Source organism: Onychomys torridus, chromosome 12, assembly GCF_903995425.1.
Source record: "Onychomys torridus chromosome 12, mOncTor1.1, whole genome shotgun sequence".
NCBI classification, from domain to species: domain Eukaryota; kingdom Metazoa; phylum Chordata; class Mammalia; order Rodentia; family Cricetidae; genus Onychomys; species Onychomys torridus.
This window is the reverse complement of record NC_050454.1, coordinates 16,777,978-16,797,396: the sequence shown is the minus strand read 5'-3', so window position 1 is coordinate 16,797,396 and position 19,419 is coordinate 16,777,978. Positions and strand designations below refer to the sequence as shown.

The following is a 19,419-nucleotide window of genomic DNA, read 5'->3' as shown; positions in this document are numbered from 1 at the left end:
GCACAGGGGTTTTCCCTCAAGGAGTCTGCTTCAACTACTTACCAATATTTAGTCCCATCAACCCTTCTCTCTTCTCACCCTTCCTTTACAATGACCATGTTTTCCCTCTATGTTGAAGTATGTCATCTTTTTCTTTTCTTTTTTTTTTAAACAGAGGATTATAGCTGAAAGTTGGTTTTGAATCTCTGAGGAGACTTTGAACTTGGAATTTCGAGAAAAGATGGAACTGTGTTTATGGATATTCGCCCGGAGAAACCATATGTTTTTACATTATGAAATGAATGTGAGCCTTTGGAGTCAGAGATGAATATTACAGTTTGAAGATGAAATGTCACCTACAGACCCTGACCCTGGGGGCTTGTTGCCAGCTGGTGAGGTTTTGGAGAGTGACTGGTTGGATCCTAAGGGCTTTGACCACTTGTTGGATGCATAATATGACAGGGGGTCATAAGAAGTAAGAGGTAGAGTCTAGTTAAAGGAAGTAGGCCTACTTAGTGAGAAGACATCTTGTCCCCTCCCTTCCCTCTGTCTGGTGTTTCCTAGCTGCTGCGATGTCCTATCTTAATTCATGACCCAAATGTGATTCAGCCAATCCTGTCCTGACATTTCCAGAAGACTGAGCCCAAATAAATCTTTTCCCCTTTAAATTATTCCTTTGAGGTGTTCATCCTAGTGATGAAAAGTCTGAAGAACACAGTCCCTCTGCCTATTGGCTGTATTGTCTGTCCAGTAGAATAATAACACACAGTGCAGAATTTTGGCCCATAGCAGGCTTTGGTCATCTAGAGTATGTTATGCCTGGTCACTGCCTGATTTTGGATTATACAGAAACAAGTTTTGGATGGTTAATATTAACCGTCAACTTGATTGGATTGAGATTATATCTGGAAAGGTACTTCTAGAGAGGGTTAGTTCATGAGGGTCATGACCTAATAGACGAGTTAATGTTTTTATGGATTCATAATATGATGCTGTTGTTGGGAAGGGGTGTAAAGTTGGAGATGTGTCCTAGAAGGAGAATGTAAGTCGTCACTGATTGCATGTTTTAGGGATATATCTTGCCCTGGCCTTATCCTTTATCATCCCTTATAAAATGAACAATTTATCCACTTGCTATCCCACTGGATACTGTTCTGCTCAAGTGCACAAGGCTAAGGAATCATAGACTGAAGCATGAGTCAAAAATAAATTGTTCTGCCTTGAAGTTTTTCCCTCTGTCATTTTGGTTAAAATAATTAGAGTTCCTCGATCAGGCTCTTTTTTGTTGTTGTTGTTGTTTGTTTGTTTGTTTGTTTTGGTTTTTCGAGACAGGGCTTCTCTGTGTAGTTTTGGTGCCTGTTGTGATCTCGCTCTGTAGACGAGGCTGGCCTTAACTCACAGAGATCTGCCTGGCTCTGCCTCCCAAGTGCTAGGATTAAAGGCATGCACCACCGCTGCCTGGCTTTGGCCAGACTCTTAAAAAGTCAGAATACTGAATGTACGCTTCTCTCTTAATCCCCAAGGGGAGTCAACAAACTGGACTGTCCCCTGCTATACTCCTGAGTCTGCTGGAGCAGCATCCCACCCATTCATTTCTTTTCAGAAGCCCTCGAGTATCTATAGTATGCTAGACCCTGTTGGTGTACTAAGGCATACATGAAAGACACCAAGACCTCATATATAACCCTCCCCATAAAATAGGAACATTGGATGCATGCACCAGTCTTCTCCCTTAGGGAAAGTCTGTGGCACTATCTGCCTGTGTCTGGTATGCTGAGGGCACTCTGGAGCAGTGGGGCACAGCTCTGCTCGTTCATGCTGTTTCCAGTCATTTAGAGGACTCTAGGTCCTCTCAAGACAGAAGAATTTCCTCGTGTACCCCTTCTCTTGAATTAGAGCTTTGCATACACAGTCTATCTCTGTCATCCCCAGGGACTATCCAAGCATTAGGAATTCTTTCCACCTGTGTGGTGCTGGACCAAGGGAACAGATTCCTGTGCCAGTGTGCTGCAAAGGTTTCCTCTGGCTTTGATGTAGCTGGGTTTGCACTCACCTGATGTGAAGAGGCCTCTTAACTGGCTTCCAGATTTCTCACACAGAGAACTGTGAACATTGTTTATCATTTACATTTTAATTTAGTAGTAGTAGTAGTAGTTGCTGGTGGTGGTGGTGGTGGTGTGTGTGTGTGTGTGGTGAATGTGCTTGGCATCTGGGTGGAGTCAGAAGACAGCTTTCCTGAGTTGCCTCTGCCCTTCCACACAGAATCCCTTTTACTTTCTGAGCCATCTCAGCCAGACCGTGTGTGCTGTTCTCAAATGGACATCTCCGTGGGAGGAGGGAAGGACGGAGGTTTCCTATTCTGTCATTTTGCTGACGTTCGATGTGGTTATGATTTACATTCCCCCAGTGACTAGTACTTCTGAAGCATATTTTCCACATACTTATTAGCTATTTGTATACCGTCTTGGAGAAACATCTGTTTCTTTGATCTGCTTTAAAGCTGAATTTGTTCTGGATATCAATCCGTAAACATGGCTGGTTTTGAGTAATTAAGTTTTAGGATAAACTGCTTATATAGCAATGGATGACAAATATATACTGGAAGTTCATATATGAATATCTTAATAGAAAATTGTCAACTTATAAAAATATTAAAAGCTATGTAATTATTGTCTGATATATGAAGAATAATTTATTATAATACTTATACTTGATATACTATTTATTATATTAGCTACTTTTCCGTTGCTCTGATAAAACACCATGACCAAGGCAACTTACAGGAAAAAAACAAACAAGAAAAAAACAAAACAAAAAAAAAAAAACATTTGTTTTGGCTGTGGTTCCAGATGGATAAGACTCCATCATGGCAGCAAGCGCAGGTCTAGAGAAAAACAAGGCAGCAGGAGGAGGATGCTGGGATATCATGGACCACAAACAGAGAGAGTGAGCTAGAAGTGGGGCCAGAATATGAACTCTCAAAACTGGTCCCCAGTAACCTGTTTCCTGAGTCAAGGTTGTTCTTCCTAATGTCATCAATCTTCAGATACATGAGTTTACAGGGGACATTTCCTGTTGGACCACAACTATAATACACTATTTCAAAATTACCAAGAGGTTCATTCAGTCTTAAATAAAGTTACAGATTGGTGCTAAGAAATAAAAAAGTATTCCACCTCTTTAGTATTTATAATAAAGTTATATGGATTTGGGGGGGGTTGTTTTCTTATGGTATTTCATTTTATATTCAATGTCATTTAGTTATTTATATTTTTTCATTTATTTTTCTGTAATAATTTAGAAAGTATATAATCATTTTGAAATGTATTTTGCTATCTTCTCATTTATTTTAAAATTTATTTATTTGTCTTTCTGAGACAGGGTGTCTCTACATGGCACTTGTTGTCCCGGAACTCACTCTGTAGACCAGGCTGGCCTCAAGCTCACAGTGATCCAATTGCCTCTGCCTCCGGATTAAAGTCATGTGCTACTACACCCAGGCAAATTTTAAGATATTTTTTAGATTAAAATGTAATTACCTCATTAAAATATAATTCCTCCCTTCCCTTTCTTCTCTCCCATACCTGTTCTCTCTCCAATACTTTCTTCCCTGTCCCTCTTGAAATCATGGACTTTTTCTTTTTTTTTTTTTTTTTTTTTTTTGCCAATGATTGATATTGTTATCTATCTATGATATATGTACTCCCCCTCACCAAGGGGGCAGTGACCTCCTAGTACTGGATAATAGAGTTGGGGAGCTCATCCTTGGGGAAGGCTTTTTTCCTCCTTTTAGCATTTCTTAGCTGCTTGTAGTTCTTTGTCAATGAGTGGAGCTCTGTGAGACTGCCTCCTTCCACATTAGCTTGTCTGTCGGTATACTTCTTCAGGTCTTGTTTAGGCAGCCATATTGTTGGGGTATCTTGGAAGAAGCTTATGCATTCTGCACATGCTGGCATCCATACATCTCTTTCTGGGGCTGCTCCTAGTTTATACTTTGAACAATTTAAACAAAGACAAGAGACTGCAAGTCTGATCACTTGGGCAGATAGAAGATTACACAGGAAAGATATTGGATATTGCCAGAATGATTTTATGTGCATCAATATTCTTCTTTGTCAAACAGTTGCTACCCAGGCTCATCTTGCCCACCTGGCAGAATTATGTTCTTCTCAGGAAGAGAACCGGGGCTTTATGGCATGACGATTGTCACCCTGTGCTACCCAGTTGAGTTGCCTGTTGGATGCTTGTTCTCAGATGGAGAAATGGGGATAAAAGATGTTGGTAAGTCAGGGCTGTCTCCTTTTGTTATGGCTGGTGAATCCTGGTGAACAAACATTTATATCCCAGCATCCTAAATTTTACTTGCCTCTAACAGGCCTGATTAGCAGACCACTTACTTTTGGGGTATTTTGGAGGCAGTGCTCCTTAAGCTAAATTCTACTTCATGTTATTTAATGTCTCCTAAGCAAATCTGCTAATGTCCTTTATAACATCAACTCTATTACTTCCCATCTCTTCTACATCACCAGAACCATAGGAAGTGAATTAAAATGGAAAGCCTTAGGATGAAGAAGCTGAACTAGAACAGAAACTAAACTAAAACAATGCTAAATCTTAAAGCCAGTGTGTGTGTCTGGGGAGGGGGTATTGTAAATGTAATGTAGAATGCTAGGAAAAATGGCTGTTGCTCTTAGTTGCCCCCCAGAGGTTAAAGGTATTCAGACCTGTTGCTGAAAACATCATTCACTTCATACACAAGACTTAGAAGACCCTAACTAAATCATGAAAGCCTGTTCTCTGAGAGCTAGCTGTCATGGCAAACTTGTATAGCCACTATGGAAATCAATATGACATTTCCTCAGAAAACTGGGGATCATGCTACCTCAAGACCCAACTATACTACTCTTGGACATATACTCAAAAGACCTCCATCCTACCACAAGGACACTTGCTTAACTATGTTCATAGTGGCTTTATTTTTTATAATAGTCAGAAATTGGAAACAACCTAGCTGTCCCTCAACCAAAGAATGGATAGAGAAAATGTGGTACATTTACTTGGTGGAGTATTACTCAGCTGTTATAAAAAGTGACATCATGAAATTTATAGGTAAATGGACAGAACTAGAAAAAAAATCATCCTGAGTAAGGCAACCCAGACCCATAAAGACAAACATGATATGTGCTCACTTACAAGTGGATATTAGATGTTAAATAAATGATAATAATACTACAATCCACAGACCAAGAAAGGCTAAGTAACAAGGAGGGCTCTGGGGGGACACATATATCTTCATGGGAATGGGAAATAGAGATTTTGATGGTGGACTAGGGGTGGGGTGGGAAGGGGAACAAGAGGGGTCAGGTTGGAGAGGGAGGGATGGAGATGGATAGTACAGGGAGAGACAACTGAAATGCATTTAGAGGGTGATGTAGAAACCTAGTGCAGGGGAAGTTTCCTGGAACCTATGAGGGTGACCCAAGCAAGAATTCCTAGTAGTAGAGGATACGGAGCCTGAACTGGCTATCTTCATTAACCAGGCAAGACTTCCAGTGGTAGGACTGGGATACGAACCCAGCCACAAAACCTTCAACCCACACCTGTCCTGCCTGCAAGATGTGCTGGGGCAATGGTGACTCAAAGATTGTGGGAATGGCCAACCAATGACTGGTCTAACTTGTGGCCCTTGCCATGAGAGGGAGCCCATGACTGACACTCAGGAACCAGAAGCTGAATGGCTCAGAGACCTGGGGTAGAACCAAACATGACTGACAAAAAAAAAAAAAAAAAAAAAAAAAAAAAAGTAAATGACTTGCTAATGACATTCTTCTATACTCATAGATTAGTACCTTGTCCAGCTGCCATCAGAGAGGATACCTCCAGTAGCTGATGGGAGAGGGTCCCTCCAGTAGCTGATGGGAGAGGATCCCTCCAGTAGCTGATGGGAGAGGATCCCTCCAGTAGCTGATGGGAGAGGGTCCCTCCAGTAGCTGATTGGGAGCAGATTCAGAGACCCACACCCAAAGGAGCTTAGGGAACCCTGTGGAAGAAGGGGAGAAAGGGTGGTAGGACCAGAGGGACTGAGGACACCAGGAGAACACAGTACACAGAATCAAGTAAGCAGAGCTCATAGGAGCTCACAGAGACTGAAGCAGCAATCATGGGGCCTGCATTGGTCTATTCCATGTCCTCTGCCTATATGTTGTGGTTGTTTAGCTTGGGGGTTTTGTGGGAATCTTAACAGTGGTGGGAAGGGTGGGGTCTCTGACCTCTTTTTATTTGTTTATTTATTTATTTATTATTTTATTTTTTTGCCTGAACATAAAAACAGGTTATAATTTAAAAGTCCAGGTTTACTTTAAGGGTTATTTTAAACAGTAAGTATTTTCTCTGTAGAAAATAGTATAAATGATAACCTTTCCCAATAAGCCCTTTAAAGCCAAATGATAGCTAGATTATACATATAAATATTGACTAGATTCTGGGATACAGAAGAGACCTATCTTCATCTGTTCAGAAAGAACAACACTCAACTTCATATGGAAAAACAAAAAACTCAAGATAGCTAAAAGAATCCTGTATAATAAAGCAACCTCTAGAGTCATCACCATCCCTGGTCTCTGACTCTTTTGCTTGCTCTTAGGACCCTTTTCCTCTAACTGGGATGCCTCATCCAGCCTTGATGTGATGGTTTGTGGCTTGTCTTATTGTAACTTTGTTATGCCATGTTCAGTTGATATCCCTGGGAGGCCTGCTCTTTTGTAAAGGGAAAGGAGGGGAGGTGGGAGGGGTCTGGAGGAAGTAGAGAGAGGACAGGCTGCAGTCAGGATGTACTGTATGAAAGAAGAATAAATAAAAACAGAAAAGAAAAATTAGAACCCATTAAAAAAAGAAGAATCCAACTATTGTAATAACGAAACAGTCCACACAGCTCAGCCCTAGATGGAAGTAAAATATCAAACATCTGTCCATGAGGTGGTGGTACATGCCTTTAATCCCAGCATTTGGGAGGCGGAGGCAGGCAGATCTCTGAGTTTGAGGCCAGCCTGGTCTACAGAGCAAGATCCAGGTTAGCCAAGGCTACACAGAGAAACCCTGTCTAAAAAAAAAAAAAAAACCACACACACACACACACACACACACACACACACACACACACACCTGTATCACCCCACCAAAGTCTCAAGGAACATTGCAGAAGAGTGGAAAGAATGTAAGAGCCCCCAAAAAGGCCAGAATGTTGTGGGCATGGCATGGCTGCTGTCACCTGATTAGAGTAGCTGAGATAGCTCACCACACACTCACAAGATTGGGCCCACTGGCATTCTATCATGGAGATGATGGGGGAGGTCTTATGAACTCATGTGTTCCACAAAGCTATTCCCTCCCCCCCCACACACACACACACCAGGGATATAAATGGTTAACAGTTGCTGCATCGGGTCTTTTCTGTGGTGGTAGGGGGTCACTTGCCTGTAATTTGCCCATGTTCCTATACAAAAACCCTCATCCATGCTCCTTTAAATAATTCCAATAAAATTCTATGTTCGAAGAAGAAGGAGGAGGAGGAGAAAGAGGAGGAAGAGGAAGAGGAGGAGGAAGGGGAAGAAGAATTCACCTCATAAATTTTGCTTCAGCACATTGAATTCTGAGTTTCTAGACAGCACCTCTCTTTGTTCAGAGAAGGCAATTTTATCTTATGTGATTTCTGCTTTTTTTTTTTTTTCTTTTTCCTGTGCACCTATTGATTTCACAGTGTCTTGGGCTTCTTAGTTTCATTTGAACATCATGTCTGGAACTCAAGATGACTGAGTTGTTTTTAAAAACTCAAGATTTAGACCCAAATCAGATAATCTACAAAGCAAGGAAAGGGTTAAAAGATCTTCCTCAAGTCTAAGAAAAGAGGAAGAACTCTTAAGAAAAAGTCAGCGGGTACACAGTCATTGCTGAGGAAGGCAGAGGAGGGAGCAGGACGTGTAAGTGCGGCTCTTTGGGGTCAGCTCAGACTTGAACAACCGGACTCCCGGTGGGCTTGTTCTAGAACTTTCAGACGCACCCGAGATGGATCCCAGATGGTAAGCGATTGCTTCTACCCTTTGCAGTAAGGCTTCTGGATTATGACCTCAGCGGGAGGCTGAGTCTGCAGACCATGCGTTCATCTCCGTCCTTCCTGCCAGCTGCCCTAGAACGCTCTCGTGAGCAACACATCTGTGTAATGGCCCAGAGTGGGAGCCCCGAGAAGGGATAGAGCTATTGGTGTGAAAAGGGTAACTGGTTCCCACATCAGGAAAGCTTTCCTTTTCTCTTTTTCCTACAAAGGTTCTTTTTCTTAAGGTTGGAATGGGTTTTTTAATGTCTATATAAGTGTGAGAAATGAGAGGGGGGCAGTTTTTGTTGTTGTTGTTGTTGTTGTTGTTGTTGTTGTTGTTGTTAGTGGTGGTGGTGGTGGTGGTGGTGGTGTGTGTGTGTGTGTATGTGTGTGTTTTGTACATCAGAGTTAGTTTGGCCAAATACAGGCCAGGCAAAAGAAGAGACACAGCCGGGCGGTAGTGGCACACGCCTTTAATCCTAGCACTGGGGAGGCAGAGGCAGAAGGATCTTTGTGACTTCGAGGCCAGCCTGGTCTACCGAGCGAGATCCAGGAAAGGCATAAAGCTACACAGAGAAACCCTGTCTTGAAAAATAAAACAAAAGAAGAGACACAAAAAAAACAAACAACAACAACAACAAAAAAGCAGTTCTATGAATGTGTGGGTCCCACGCCCATGGACTCAGGGGGCCAACTGTGAGCATCTTTCCCTTTAAGGTAGAGATGCAGCTATCCTACAGTTGTGCTTATACTGAACAGGTGCAGGGCTTCTGTGGTCGGTCGCTTACATTGTATAGGCATTGTGTGTAATCTAGGGCTAATTTAAAGTATGTGGGAATATGCAAATTACTTACTACCTCTCTTTTTATTGGGGACTTGAGTATCTAAGACTTTGGTATTTATGAAGAATGTTGGGGGTGAATGGATACCAGAAAAAAAGAAAAACAAAACAAAACAAAAAAAATCCCTAAGACACAAACAGGCGATGGGAGTATTTCAGTTACCCAGTGTGTGCGGGAAGCCTGGCACGCTGTGCACATCCCTGGTGTATCATTTTATTAATATTACACTTCACGGTGATGTCCAGACAGACAGTATCAGTATATTAATTAATAGCTGAGCTGAGAGAAGGTAGACAACTCACCCAAGGCTGCAGAGCTCCTGAGGATGGAAGGAGAATCCTTCTTGCCTAATTTGCTGTGGCAGGTTCCCAGGACACAGACATCCTGGAGGAAGTCATGCCTACCCTTCTCTTGCTGGGCCAGCCAGAAGCATCATTATTTGTTACCCTTTGTAATTTGTTACTATGCTCTGAGATTCGCTCATGGACCCAGCATTTACTGGTTTTAGAAGGGCCTTTGTTGCTTTGGTTTCAGAAAAGTAGAGATGAATTTCCAAGGAAGAGTTACTTTCCTCTCTAGAATAATTTTTAAGTTTCATATATATGTGAAAAACTTTCAGAATTGAGAGTTTTTGTGAGCTGCAGCGGTGACCCTCCTGGATTGGGCTGGCCCTGTCTACAGATGTCTGTAGGACCCCAGGCTGTAATCTATATGTTCTTGCTGAAGTTGTTCTTCGACAGTTATGGGCAATAAATAGTGTTTAATCTTAGCAGAAATAAAAGTGATGCAGCTTATAAGGGTAAATTATCAGTTTTCCTCTGTCAGGGTGTTAAATGTGAAATTTCAAAATCAAGAATTCCCCGTGCTACTAAGGAGAGAGGGATCCATACCCATATTGCCCCCTGATGGCTATGTACTGCTGGGTAATAATCTGATGAAACACACTAGCTGTCCTTTAAGTTACATGCTGTCTAACAAAAATGGCCCACCTTTTAGGATGTGATAATATATGTTAGTAAAGGTTTGTTGACATGAATATTGTTCATGCCACTGTTTATATGAGGAAAACCTTAGAAACAATTATTTAAAAAGAAATGACTGGTTATTTATGAAACCCCCATAATGGAATATCATGAAATCATTTATTTAAAAAACTCTATTAAAGAGCATTCTCTAATGTGCTTAGCTTATGGGGAAAAGCAGAATGTACGGTGCTGTCAAGCCCTTTTACAAATGATACTTGCATATACACAATATTCATCAGATGCATGCATGGCTTTACTTATTACTGTACTCTTTTAACCCTGAAGCATGTCTGTGGGAAGAAAATGAAAAGTCGATTTTAAAAAAAGAAACCAATAACTACACTGACTTTCCTGTGTCTCTATTTGTGATCACTCAAAATTTGTGGGAGTGACTACTAGGGCTCCAGCCTTTTGTTTTGAATTATGTTTTCTTGGTTTTGGTGGTTGCTGTGTATTTGAATATTCAGCCCCCACATAGACACATCTTCTGGCTGTGGGCCTTGGACACATTGCTTAATCATTCTATTCTTCAGTTGCTTGCCTGTCAAATGTGGCTGATTGACAGTGAAGTCACATGTGCTTGTGAGGTTTAAAAGTGATGGTCTATATAAAGTATTTAGAATTTGCTTTTGTAAGAACTCAGTAATTACTATTATTAGTCATTTTTATTGTTACTGTTATGGTTAAGAAACAGAGGGGGAAATTACTTCTCAAAGATTAAGTAACCATATAATGACATTCTTAGGAATAGAATTCAGGAAGCTTGATGTCCTGAGTTCTGTCTTCCCTCCCCAAAAGTGTTCAGTGTCCTTGCAGCTTGGTAGGACAACCCCAGCTAAATTTCTAGAGGGCTGAGCTGAGGCAAGCTGTGCCCAAAGACAGCAGCAGCCCTGTTGAGTGGCTGGTTCCAGTGGGAAGCTAAACACTGGGAAAGGAAGCAGAGGGCTAAGTCAGATGCAGGGAGAAAGCATGAGCAAAGGATTAATGGAAGACAGGAAAGGACTCAGAAACTAGTCATGGTGGCATCAGGGAGGAAAGGATGAAGGAGCACTGAAATCCACAGGAGTTGCTTGTTTTTTGTTTGTTTTGCTGTTGTTATTTTTGTTTTGTTTTGTTTTTTGAGACAGGGTCTCTTTACATAGCCCTAGCTGTCCTGGAACTGACTATGGAAACCAGGCTGGCCTCAAACTCACAGAGATTGACCTGCCTCTGCCTCCTGAGTGCTGGGATTAAAGGTGTGTGCCACCATGCCAGGCTTTGGTTTTGGTTTTTTCATTTGTTTGATTGTTTGGATTTTTTTTTTACGTGTGTGCAGGCTGCAGAAGGGAGAAGATATAAGTGTGTGGTAGAATCCTTCTTAATGGAGGACATAGGAATGGAGTGAGTTTGGGGCAAATGAAGAGAGGGGTCACATATGGTGAATTCATTTGCTCACGGGGAATTTGAGCAGCTAGATGGAGATGCCTACACAGTACACACGACAGTGCCCAGCCCAAGAAAGGTTTGGACCAGGGTGGACATTGAGAGTGCTCAGCATACGTACAGATGGTAGTTGAAAGGCTCATGGGGGTGAGTTCTCAGGGAACAAGTTAGTGGGTTTAGAAGTCCAGGGTGGAACCTGGAAAACCTTTTCAGGAAAGAGGATGAGAAAGAGCAGTCTAGAATGAACACAGAAGAGGGGCTGGGGAGTTAGAGCACACCAGGGCAAAGTGGTAGGCACTGTGAAAACCAAAAATGCAAGAAGGACAAGGATGTGTTCACAGAGGGACAAAACATCTTGACCAAAATTCTGCATTGAGAAGTATGTACATGCGCTATCATGGAAAAGGTGATTCCGATGATTATGTTAAGGGTCATTCTCCCACCTCTCAAATCATATGTTGAAGTCTAATCCTTCACTATCTCAGAATGTGACCATATTTGTAGTTGAGGCTTTTTACAGGGATAAGGTAAAATGGGGTCATTAGAGTGTGTCTTTGCCTAAGCTTGTAAATAGGGCCAGGAAATTTGGGTAGAGAAAAATACATAGAGGAAGAAAAAAAGTCCAGCTAGTCAAGAAGAGAGGCCAGCATCAGAGACCTCCCTGACAGTCCTCAGAAGAAGCCAACACAGTTGATACCTTCATCTGATACATTTGGCTTCCAGAAGAAGGAAGAAGAAGAAGAAGAAGAAGAAGAAGAAGAAGAAGAAGAAGAAGAAGAAGAAGAAGAAGAAGAAGAAGTCAAGGAGGTAGGGGAAGAGGAGGAGGAGGAGGAGGAGGAGGAGAAGACCGGGAGGTAGGGGAAGAGGAGGAGGAGGAGAAGACCGGGAGGTAGGGGAAGAGGAGGAGGAGGAGGAGGAGAAAGAGAGAGGTGGGTATTGTGTCTTCATTTGGTCTTTAGCACTCTGTTACCACAACTCTAGAAAAGGAATGTATGTGGTTAGAGTGGAGAATGCAGCCCGAGAACCTGAGAACCCACTTCAGAGAGATGGGAGAGAAACTTAGAAGGGTCAGGTCATCTAAGAGCACAAAAACATTTCACAAAGGAGAAGGTAGTCTCGGTGTCACATTCCACAGAAAGGTGAAGTAAGATGAGCAGGACACTCCAGAGACTCTCGGTGGCCTTTTCAACACTCTCAGTTGAACAGAGGGAACTGGCTTCAGGGAGCCTAGGACAGGGAGGCAACCCAGAGAGACACCTTCCAAAGAAATTTTGATACAAAAATAATGCCCGACCCCCGAGCAAACTGCCTTCTCCACAGAGTTGACACATGGTTGGGAGCTCGAGAGATGACCAGCAGTCCAGAGCACATGCTTGCAGAGGACCTTCTCAGCACCCATGCCAGACAGCTCACAACCACCTGGAACTCCACCTCCAAGGGGATCTACCTCTGTCCTCTGAGCACTCATGTACCCATAGCCACACACAGATAAACATGATTTCAAATAGGTCTTCATAGAAATGACATAAAGTCATCAGCTGGGCCTGAAGGACCCTCTTCCCACATTTATAAGCTAGACAAAGAGTGAAACTGATACTTCTTTTTTAACCCAAAACTGATCTGAAAAGGATTTCAGAAACAAAAGAATGTATGCAGCTACCATTTCACATGGTAGATTTGGTACCAACACTGACTCTGGTTTGCATTATGGAGTTGAAAGAAACCTGCTTATCCGAGGCTTCTTGGAGAAAGATTTCGGTGCTCAAGCCTAATTGTTCATAGTTTATATCAATAGGCAGACAGAAAAACCACAATAGAACTGGAGACAGAAGTATGAAACTGTGTGCTTGGAAAGCTTCGAATCAAAAAGAATCCATGGCCGGATGTGGTGGCCCGTGCCTTAGCCCCAACACTTGGAAGGCAGAGCAGGAGGATCTCTATGAGTTGCTGGACACTCAGCTCTACATTGAGTTCTAGGCCAAACAGGTCTATGTAACGAGTGAGACCATTTCAACCAAAGTCCAAAATTTGGGATGGAGATGTGGCTCTGGGGTTAAGACGACTTGCTGCTCTTCCAAGAGAACTGAGTTCAGTTCCCAGCACCCACATCAGGCAGCTCATAACTCCCTGTAACTACAATTCCAGGGAATATAACTGGAACATACAGGCAATATACACACACATACACATAAGTAAGCTAAAATAAACCTTTGTAAAAGGGAAGAGCCTGTACAATAGGAAACTATTGTATAAGCAACCTGATTATCATAGATCCATATAATTCAGATTCAAAGTAATCAGATTTAATGAGAGTAAAGATCTAACAAAAATAAAAATGATTGAACATTTAGTTACGTGAACTAGTTAGTAAATGATAAGCCTGAAACTGGGGAAACCTATAACACTCAACTAACCAGAAGGTAAACCTAGTTTGTCATCCCCATCTTACAGTGATTTTCAACCAAGTAAACAAATGTTTATCAAGAATCTGAGAGTCTGAAAGCACCAGAGGAAATACAGACTAAATGGATGGAGTTTTATTTTATAGTCTAATTGGAAATAGAAGCAACAATTATAAAATGGCTAAAGAAACCCAATGTAGTTAATTATTCAGTAGGCAAGCTCTCTCTCTCTCTCTCTCTCTCTCTCTCTCTCTCTCTCTCTCTCTCGTGTGTGTGTGTGTGTGTGTGTTTTAGGAAGGGGAGACTAGGCTTAGATCCTCCTCCCTCTACCTCTCAAGGGCTAGAATTCCAGGCCTGTGTTACTATGGCTGACTCTACTCACTCATTTTTCCAAAAAAAAAAAAAAAAAAATGACAGAAAGTTCATCTTACCAAAAATTAAATAATTAGCAATCAAACACTATGAACACATTTTCATTTGTCAGTCAGAACAGTAAAACAAACAATCCAAAACATGTAAAAGGAGATTTCTCCAAAGAAGAGTATAAATGACAATTTACCACATAACAGGATGATCAGTATTATTAACTGTTGTTGAAATGAAAGTTGGAATCACAGCTATTACCACATTCCTATGAGTATGTCCAAAAATTAAAATAATAATAATAATAATAATAATAATAATAATAATAAAGCCAATGGCCCTACCACTGCTGGCAGCATACAGAGAAACAGAGTAATTCTGTTTTAGGGAGTGTTAAAATGATACAGGCCCTCTGGAAATACCTTTGGCGGTTTCTCACAAAAATAAACATACTCCTACCATATAACTGTGTGATTGCAGTAATTGCTGTTTATCCCAAAGAAATGAAAACCTGTGTTCACACAAAACTGGTACATAAATATTCACACCAGCTTTATTTATAGTGGTCAAATACAGAAAGAAAAAGAAAGAAAGAAAGAAAGAAAGAAAGAAAGAAAGAAAGAAAGAAAGAAAGAAAGAAAGGAAGAAAGAAAGAAAACGAGAGAAAGGAAGGAAGGAAGAAGGAAGAAAAGAAGGAAGGAAGGCAAAGAAACAACTCTCAGCATGAGTAGTTAAACAAGCTCTGGTACATGTACACCATGGAATAACACTGAGCTTTAAAAAGGGATGAACTATTTTTACACACAAAAACTCCGATGAATCTCTAAGGAATTGCCCTAAGTGAAAATGACAGTCCCCAAGAGTTACAAGCTTCTTGTTCCACTTCCCTGCCATTGCAACAGAGACAGAGACCAGATTGGTAGATGCAATGGTTATGGAGATGTTTAAAGTTAAAGTGCAGGGCTACTGGGATACCCAGTTATCAAAGGTCAGCACAGGATACTTATACACACCTTAACCACTGAGCCATCTCTTCAGCTCCTTGTCACTCTCAGCTACTTTTCCAGCACTAAGCCTGCCTGCCGCCATGCTCCCTGCCATGATGATAATGAAGTAAGCCTCTGAAACTATAAGCGAGCTCCCAATTCAATGCTTTCTTTTATAAGAGGTCCAGGCACTTTGGTGCACACTGACAAGACACTAAAGATGAGCAATTCTGGTTCTTTCCTCCCCAGTCTCTTGGGTGGTAAATAGATCAAACTCCGTGCTCTTTTTAGAAGAGGGAATCCAGCAGGTTTCCACAGGAATGTGAAGGTAGCTGTTTTGCATTTTTCTGTTGACAGTATCATGTCTGACATGAACTCAACTGGGCTGATGTAGAATAGCCACAGGCAGTCCAATGCTAAAATCCTGGTGGTATCACCTTGAAGAAGCACCCAACTCCCTTGGGGTCCTCCTCTGTAAAATGAGGCTCATAGTACTTAGCATCACGAGGGCTGTTAATAATTTATGTCTTTTAGGAAGATCTTAAGAAACATAGTCTTTGACATCTGTTTTGTCTTACATTTTACATTTAAGCCATTAATTTAGTTTAGGAAAATTAAATTTTCTTTAGCTCCATTCTCCTTAATTAATAATTATTTCTATCTTTATTTTGTTTTACATGTATGTTTTTCTGGCATGCATGTCTTGTCCCTGCAGAAATCAGAAGGTCTCAGATCCCCTGATATTAGAGTTACAGATAGTTGTGCAAAGCCCTTCTGGATCTACAAATTGAACCCAGGCCCTCAGCAAGATGCTCTCAACCGTGAAGCCATTTATCTAGCCTTTCTTTTATTTTTTATTTTGTGTTTATTTGTGTGTTTGTGTGTGTGTGTGTGTGTGTGTGTGTGTGTGTGTGTGTGTGTGTATGCCCCTGAGGAGGCCAGAAGGTATTCTTCTAGAAGGGCAACAAGAGATTTTACGAACTGAGCCATCTCCCCAGAACCCAGCTCTGTCTTTGCTGTTGAGTTCTAGGAAATGGATTTCTACCTGGAACCTCGAATTTACGGCAGTTGACCTCCTTGTTGTAGACATGAGGGAAGGCTAAATGCAGGTGAATGTGCTGAGCCAAACCCCAAAGCCACCTAAACTTCATCTTATGTAAGGCAGAACACCCAAAACATTGAAATAAAACCCTGCCCCATCATTGGTGACTCTGTAAGTATCTTTTCCAGAATTGCTTATGAAAATCTGCTTTTATGCCTTTGAGACTTCAAATATTTACATCCGCCTCTCAGTTTCTTTGAATGTTATATTAGGGTTGAACCTACAGTTCTCTGCATGCTAGGTAATCACTCTGCTGTTAAGCTAACACTTCTAACCCCTTTTATAAATTTTAAGACAAGGTCTTGCTAAGACTGGCCTTTAACCCAGGCGAGTCTTGACCTTGTAACCTTCCTGCCTTAGGGCTTCAGGTATCTGAGATCACAGGCTTACAGGTGTTTAGCTCTCTGTTTCTACCTTGTAGTGACTGGCTTTGAGCATTAGTTTCTACGGTTGACTATACTCACATTTCTACTTCTAAGATACATGAACGACCACTTTATTTACTATAGAAAGCTGATGTATCTTGTTATAACTTCACCTCCATGGAAGCTCATTAAGTAACCAGAAACAAAGAAACAGATTTATGCACAGAAGTGGATATCACGTCATTACTTAAATATAATAAAAACTAAGAATCAACCTAAGTGGTTAGTTGTGTTTGATGATGGGTAAATTAGTCATGAAGCTGAAAGTGACATTTTGGTAACAGGAGATGACATGAGACTTTGTGATGTACATACAGAAGCAGCAAGTATGTCACAACTCAGTGGCTACTTCTAGACTGTGCGGTTATGAGAAAAGGATTCTTGGATAGCAATTGCCAAATCCACAGTAAGCTGACATCATCCAGCTAAACCCAGTACAATGAAGTTTCAAGCAGCCTTGTGGTCAGATGGGAGAGTTGGCTCATCAATTAAGAGCACTTGTTGCTCTTCCAAAGGACCTGGATCCGATTTGCAGCGCCCACAAAGTGGCTCATAGCCATCTGTGACTGCAGTTCTAGCAGACCAAACACCCCCCTCTGACCCCAGCTACCAGGCACAAGTGGTATACAGACATCCATGCAGACAACATGTATAAAAGAAAGTAAAAATTTAAATGTAAAGTGCTCCTGTGGCAGGACTGAGGTTCTACACAGGACTGGCTGTCAGAGACCCTGAGGTGCTGTAAGTGAGTGTGTGGATCTATGGTGTCTGTCTAGCCCATGAGGTGTGAAGGGTGGAATCTGCTTTATATCTGCCAGCCCAGCCTGCCCCTCTCCAAACAAGACTCTACACTGTCGTCCTGTGTGCAAGGACAAGGAAGGACAGCCTGGCCTTGCTTTTCAGGAGTCAGAAAGGTAAACTTCGTAAACATTTGACAAAATGCCCTGACTTTTACATAATGGCTCACTTGGTGTCTGGAAGGGTTTGGTTTGGCCTCTGCTACCAGTTTCACTTTGACCTCCTGACCTCTGTTGGGGCACCAGGGAATCGAGGGAGAACCAGGCAAGTGTGAGGGGCATGGTTTAGAAAGATATTACAATGGGGCCGGGCTATGGTGAGCCAGAGTCGGAAAGGAGGAGGCTGGGACTCTTTGCTTATTCACTTACTCAGGACTGTTGGAGACATGAAGAAGAATCAGAGAAGCTACTGCCACTAGAGGGTTGGGGGGTGGGTACGGCAAGGCGGCGAAACACTGTAGCTGACTACTCTTAGTCTCTGCCAGGAATATTATATCATGCTGTTTTGTTTAACCTTCATAACTGCAGATGGTGTTGTTCTAAATACTTCACGGGTAAAAATTTAGTCTTAATCACCACAAAACTAACAGAGCCAGTCTGACTCTAGACCTTGGCTCTGAACAACTATCTACCCACATGTTGTAGAAGATTGGTGTGTGTGTGTGTGTGTGTGTGTGTGTGTGTGTGTGTGTGTGTATGCCTCTGTGTGTGTATGTGCCTGTGTATCGGTATCTATGTCTGTGTGCCTGTGTACTGTGTGCCTGTGTGTCTGTCTGTGTCTATGTCTGTGTGTCTATGTATGTTGGGGAGGTAGGTTACTTCTAACAGCACAAAAGATTATGATTATGTGTAGAGATTTGAACTCAGAGCTCAGGAAACATCTTAATGATTAAAATTCCTGCTATGCAAGAATGAGGACCTGGATGTGACTCCAGTGACCATGTAAAGCCAGTCATGCTGCACGCCTGTAATCCTAGTGCCTGAGAAGCAAAGGCAAGTGGATCCTAGAGGTCCCATGGCCGTCAGTCTAGTGGGGTCAATGACCTCCAGGTTCAGTAAGAGACCCTGTCCCAAAAATTAATGTGGAGAACAGTCTAGGAAGATGCTGAGGTTGGCCTCAGCCTTCCACATGCACACACATACATGCACACACAAACACGAATGCTCGTGTACACAGGTATACATACCTACACTATGGAGTAAGTGGTGTACAGCATGCTCTGATGACCAAGTATTAAAGGCAGGAGCCCAGAGAGAGCCAGTAGTCTTGGACAGGAAGAAAATTAGAAAAAGGTTGGAAAATAAAGGCCACAGCCTAAGAGTGATCCCCAAACAATCATCAAAATAGCAAAACAAAACAAAAGTCTTCATCAAAACTAATGGCCAATTTTCTTTGTAATCTGGAGAGCTTGCATAAGCCTGAATCCTGTTTTTTCCTGAAGAACTAGAGTACCTGTAGCTGCAGGCCACATTTCCCATGGAGGATGCAGCCAATCAGCAGAGGCAGCCTGCTTTAGGTGGAGACCAGGACTCCTCCTCCTCCTCCCACATGACTGTATGACCCAGACTTTCCATACCTGCATCTAAAAGCTTTCATGTAGAGAGCAGAAATAGCCACTAACCAGAGCAAAGCAAGCAGGAAGTCTGTCAGAGGCAGCCACCGCACACATGTCAGGATCTTGTCAGCCCACCTCCTCCAGGAAGCCAGCCAGGTTCTTCTCATCTGAGATCTCTGCCCTGGAAAGAGGGAAGGGTAGAAGGAAGTGACTTGGGGGTGGAAGAGTCTAGATTGAGAAATCAATGGAGGAGATGAGAACTTGAGAGAAAAGTTCAGAGAACAGAGAGCAGAAAAGGGAACATGCTCGTCCCCTGGCTGATCCCTGGTTCTGTTTCCAGGGTTCTCTGGCTTAAACGTTCATGACTGTCTGGGAAAATAAAAATCAGAAAGAGGAGGGGAGTGGGAAATCCAAAACCCAGCAATATTTCT

The 19,419-nt window shown here is 42.1% G+C and overlaps 1 protein-coding gene across 1 annotated transcript in view; it reads left to right on the top strand.

Moving 5' to 3' along the window:
- Window positions 1–7,938: 7,938 nt before the first annotated feature.
- Cd86 (CD86 molecule) overlaps window positions 7,939–19,419 on the top strand; it is a 61,418-nt gene continuing 49,937 nt past the window's right edge. The window contains exon 1 of the mRNA XM_036203810.1: window positions 7,939–8,054. Within this exon, the coding sequence (XP_036059703.1) occupies window positions 8,041–8,054 (14 nt within the window). The 5' untranslated portion in view covers window positions 7,939–8,040. The remainder of the gene's footprint in view (window positions 8,055–19,419) is intronic.